At 25.1% G+C, this 5,289-nt stretch overlaps 1 protein-coding gene across 1 annotated transcript in view; it reads right to left on the bottom strand.

Moving 5' to 3' along the window:
* Positions 1 to 1,857: 1,857 nt before the first annotated feature.
* LOC106296638 (probable aquaporin PIP2-5) overlaps positions 1,858 to 5,289 on the bottom strand; it is a 7,012-nt gene continuing 3,580 nt past the window's right edge. Inside the window, exons 3-4 of the mRNA XM_013732818.1 lie at positions 2,292 to 2,432; positions 1,858 to 2,195 (exon numbers count right to left, since the gene is read on the bottom strand). Of these exons, the coding sequence (XP_013588272.1) occupies positions 2,076 to 2,195; positions 2,292 to 2,432 (261 nt within the window). The 3' untranslated portion in view covers positions 1,858 to 2,075. The remainder of the gene's footprint in view (positions 2,196 to 2,291; positions 2,433 to 5,289) is intronic.

The raw sequence follows: 5,289 nt of genomic DNA, 5'->3' as shown, positions 1-5,289 counted from the left end.
TTACGCTTGGTCCACAAGGAAGGATAAATGTCAAGTTTCCGCGGATAAATACGGAAGTTTTGAAGATAATTGGAAGATCGGGAAAAATGGAATATCTCCATTTTTATGCTATGACGGCTTAAGGGCAGAAGAGTAAAAGCGTAAACCGACCTTGGAGCTAGTATATAAGGAGTCCTAGGCGAGGAGCATGGGGGGGAGGCACTTTTCAGAGCAAACTTAGCACTTAAAGCAATTTAGGCAATTTTTCGTTTTTGTTATTTCGAGCTGCGACTCAATTAGGTTTAGCCGTCTTAGGGTTGCTAGAACTAGGAATCTCGCCGACAGCTCTCGAGCCCAAGTTTATACCTTGTTGTAAACGCTCATACGCAGATTCGGAATAAGATCTACTTTGCTCTCTTTTTCGATTTCTTATTCTTATCGTTGTTATTCTCGTGTTCTGATTGCTTGACGTGTGGTAATTAGCAGATATCCGGGTCCTCTGGGAAATTAGGGTTTTTCCTAGTTTCCTTATTTAAACGGAAATCGACAGTACTAATTTCGGTTCCCACATTATGTATGGTTGATGAATGTTTGAAAAGATATAACAACAGATTTACAATTTGGTTTAACAGGTTAAATTTAGCAGTCGGTCTGCATATCATATACGGAACGTATGTTAATGGTTAAAGATTTTAAAGCGCATAAAGTCATATTTAATTTTTGATGTGCGATACCCGTAATCGATAATATTAACTAAATCTTTAAATTATTGCTGTAATATTTCAAGTTTAAGTTTTGTATTCTTTTTTTTTGTAATATATTCATTTATATTTAAATTTACTTAAATAATAATTTATTGTAAGGATATTATTAGTTAAATAAAAATATACATTTAATAAAAAAATTAAAAGATGCTCTAAATAAAAAGTCACCTATGAAATAAATCATTAATTATATTTTATATGGAGTGACAAGCTTTGTCGATGGAGTTGTGCCAAAACGTATTTTCATCATGTGTTTCAGTAATGCGCATTGAAGACAAAATTGTTACTCCTCTATGATGTGCTATTCAGTTTGACTTTCAATGCGTCTTTTCCATCACTTATAATTTTCAACAAAAACAAGGAGGATACCTTCCAAACTACAAGGCAACAGACCAATATTTGACAGAAAGGATAGAAAAAATTACGTAAATTGCGGAGAGTTAACAGGTTGGTCTAACAAGTTACATGTTCCTTAAAATACTTTTAGAATCCAGTTACTTTGAATACAAATATTTATATTCGCATGCATGGATACTAATTAGTTTTTTTTCCATCTCTTAGGGGATCTATTCAACTGAGAATTTCAGGTGATTTGTATTAAAATGATAAATCCACTGTTATTAAAACATGAATTTTAAAAACTCATTTAAAATCCATTGTTATTGAATTTGACATTTCTTAAAGTACTCTGAAATCTACTGTTATTGAAAATATTTTAAGTTGTGGAGTTTTAAAGTTTTCAGGTGATTTTAGGGTGTTTGGATAGGATTTCTTAGTTAAAAAAATTAAAACCCAAATCCCATAGTTTTAAGTGATATTCTAGAGTAGTTTGACAAAAATCATTTAAATCTCTGCAACTTATTGAAATCATCTAAAACCCTATTAAAAATCAAATCACATCAAATGTTAAATTGAATACATCCCCTTAGTAAAATAATAATAACGAAACATCATTAGAAAATCGTACACATAACACACATATCAAACGTAATTTAAAATTTTGATAAAAGGACTACTTCATAAATATGGCATTTTCTTAAAAGTAAACTTAATCTTCCACTTGTATAGGTTTAGGCCTTTAGGGGGACCTTTATACTCTCACGTGGAAAGTTGATCATGCGAAATTCAGCAAACTAGTAAAATAGAGCAATATAAAGTTAAGAAGTAGACATATATATAAGAGAAGTAGCATTTCAAAGTTGGCCCACATGTCACATTCAAACCCTCACTTCACCAAGCAAGAAATTTGATACTACATGTCACTAGGTTCCAACACAGTACATAAAAGCCGCTATTTATTTTCTTCTCTTTGCTAATTGAGGAAATCCAAATTTAAACGTGAGACTGGCTCCTGAAGGACCCGAGAGCCTTCACCGCACCAGCCCTCAACACAAACTGATGGTAGAAAGCCGCAAGGGCTGCACCCGCAAACGGACCAACCCAAAATATCCACTGTAAAAAAAAAGAAGAGAAAACGTTAATACAACCATGTCAAAGAAAGTAAGATCGAAGAGGAAGATGTAAAATATTATAGATTGTAACACGAACATGATGGTCCCAAGCTTGGTCCTTGTTGTAGATGATTGCAGCTCCAAGACTTCTTGCAGGGTTAATGCCAGTGCCCGTGATTGGGATTGTAGCTAAGTGAACAATGAATACCGCAAATCCAATTGGTAATGGAGCCAATACCTTCAGTTACCACATCATCAACAATAACAAAAGATACATGTTACTAAATCACGAGACAGATAGTGTAGACTCCAAATATTATTAATATAGTTATGTTTGTGTTTCAAAGTTTTAGAGAAGGATACGTGGTTGCAAACGGACCTTGGGACCATTTTCAAATAAAAGGACATTCATGTATGACGTAGAAAGGCGTGAAAGACAAAAAGTGTTGATGACAATGTTCACTTTTGTCGTTTGTTATAATGAAGAATCTGAAACTAGGTTGACACAAAATATATATTCCATCCGTTTCAAAATGTTACATATTTTAAATTTTTCACACATTTTAATAAAACATACTAAATGTGCATAATTTTTTGTGATTATTTTTTTTCCATAATTTTTAACCAATAAAAATCCAATAAATGCAATTAAATTTTTTGAAATTTGAAATTAGTTAAAAAACATACATTGAAAATGCAAAAAAATAAATCTTTTTAAAACAAAATTTTTATTTATAATAAGTAATTTTATGAAACGGATGGAATACGTAATATCTAATTCTTTTCATAATATCTTGTTCGGTTATCGGCAGTGATCCAATATCAAAATATACATAAGTTTGCAGCGAAAATCATTTACTAAACAAAACGTTATATTTAGACCATAACTGGTTCAAAGCATAGCGCACTACAAGAAAACAGCGGCATACTGAGGGAAAAAATCGTCGGTATGTCGTCGGAATAACGCTATTCCGACGACATACCGACGAAAAAAATCCTCGGAAATAACTCCTCGGAAATTCATCTTTCCTCGGAAATCCCTCGGAAATTTCCGACGGAATTCTGAGGAAATGAATTTCCGAAGAAATTCCGAGGACCACAAGTTCGTCCTCGAAACCATAAATTTATTTTTTAAAATTTAAATTCGAAAATATAAAATAAAAATTGAAATAGAAAACATATTTAAAATACAAAAAATAATAAAATAGTTTTTATAAATAAAAAAAATGTTTTATAAATACAAAATTAATTTTAAAATATGAAATCATCTTTTATAAATCCAAAAAACGAATTTATATACAAAGAACGTTTTGTATATTTAAAAATAGTTTTTATAAATACAAAAAATAATAAAATAGTGTTTATAAATAAAAAAAATGTTTTATAAATACAAAATTAGTTTTAATAAATATAAATATTTTTATAAATATGAAATCATCCTTTTATAAATACAAAAAATAATAAAATAGTGTTTATAAATAAAAAAAAAATGTTTTATAAATACAAAATTAATTTTAAAATATGAAATCATCTTTTATAAATCCAAAAAACGAATTTATATACAAAGAACGTTTTGTATATTTAAAAATAGTTTTTATAAATACAAAAAATAATAAAATAGTGTTTATAAATAAAAAAAATGTTTTATAAATACAAAATTAATTTTAAAATATGAAATCATCTTTTATAAATCCAAAAAACGAATTTATATACAAAGAACGTTTTGTATATTTAAAAATAGTTTTTATAAATACAAAAAATAATAAAATAGTGTTTATAAATAAAAAAAATGTTTTATAAATACAAAATTAATTTTAAAATATGAAATCATCTTTTATAAATCCAAAAAACGAATTTATATACAAAGAACGTTTTGTATATTTAAAAATAGTTTTTATAAATACAAAAAATAATAAAATAGTGTTTATAAATAAAAAAAATGTTTTATAAATACAAAATTAGTTTTAATAAATATAAATATTTTTATAGATATGAAATCATCTTTTTATAAATACAAAATAGTATTTATAAATACAAAAAATAATAAAATAGTGTTTATAAATAAAAAAAATGTTTTATAAATACAAAATTAGTTTTAATAAATATAAATATTTTTATAGATATGAAATCATCTTTTTATAAATACAAAATAGTATTTATAAATACAAAAAATAATAAAATAGTGTTTATAAATAAAAAAAATGTTTTATAAATACAAAATTAGTTTTAATAAATATAAATATTTTTATAAATATGAAATCATCCTTTTATAAATACAAAAAATAATAAAATAATGTTTATAAATCAAAAAATGTTTTATAAATACAAAATTAGTTTTAATAAATATAAATATTTTTATAAATATGAAATCATCCTTTTATAAATACAAAAAATAATAAAATAATGTTTATAAATCAAAAAATGTTTTATAAATACAAAATTAGTTTTAATAAATATAAATATTTTTATAAATATGAAATCATCCTTTTATAAATACAAAAAATAATAAAATAATGTTTATAAATCAAAAAATGTTTTATAAATACAAAATTAGTTTTAATAAATATAAATATTTTTATAAATATGAAATCATCCTTTTATAAATACAAAAAATAATAAAATAATGTTTATAAATCAAAAAATGTTTTATAAATACAAAATTAATTTTAAAATATGAAATCATCTTTTATAAATCCAAAAAACGAATTTATATACAAAGAACGTTTTGTATATTTAAAAATAGTTTTTATAAATACAAAAAATAATAAAATAATGTTTATAAATCAAAAAATGTTTTATAAATACAAAATTAATTTTAAAATATGAAATCATCTTTTATAAATCCAAAAATCGAATTTATATACAAAAACGTTTTGTAAAATCGAATTTATATAAACGTTTTGTAAATACAAAAATAATAAACAATTTATAAAAAAATTCTAAATCAATTCAACACAACCAAATCACAATTCTAAACCTATTACACAACAAATCACAATCCTACCCAATCACCCTAACAAAAATCTATCAAAAAACTTCTAAAATCATCAAATCTACTTAAAAACCTAACAAATAGGACCTAAGAGAGTGGGATA

Source organism: Brassica oleracea, chromosome C6 (assembly GCF_000695525.1).
Source record: "Brassica oleracea var. oleracea cultivar TO1000 chromosome C6, BOL, whole genome shotgun sequence".
Taxonomy (NCBI): Eukaryota; Viridiplantae; Streptophyta; class Magnoliopsida; order Brassicales; family Brassicaceae; genus Brassica; species Brassica oleracea.
This window is presented reverse-complemented; position numbering and strand designations above follow the sequence as displayed.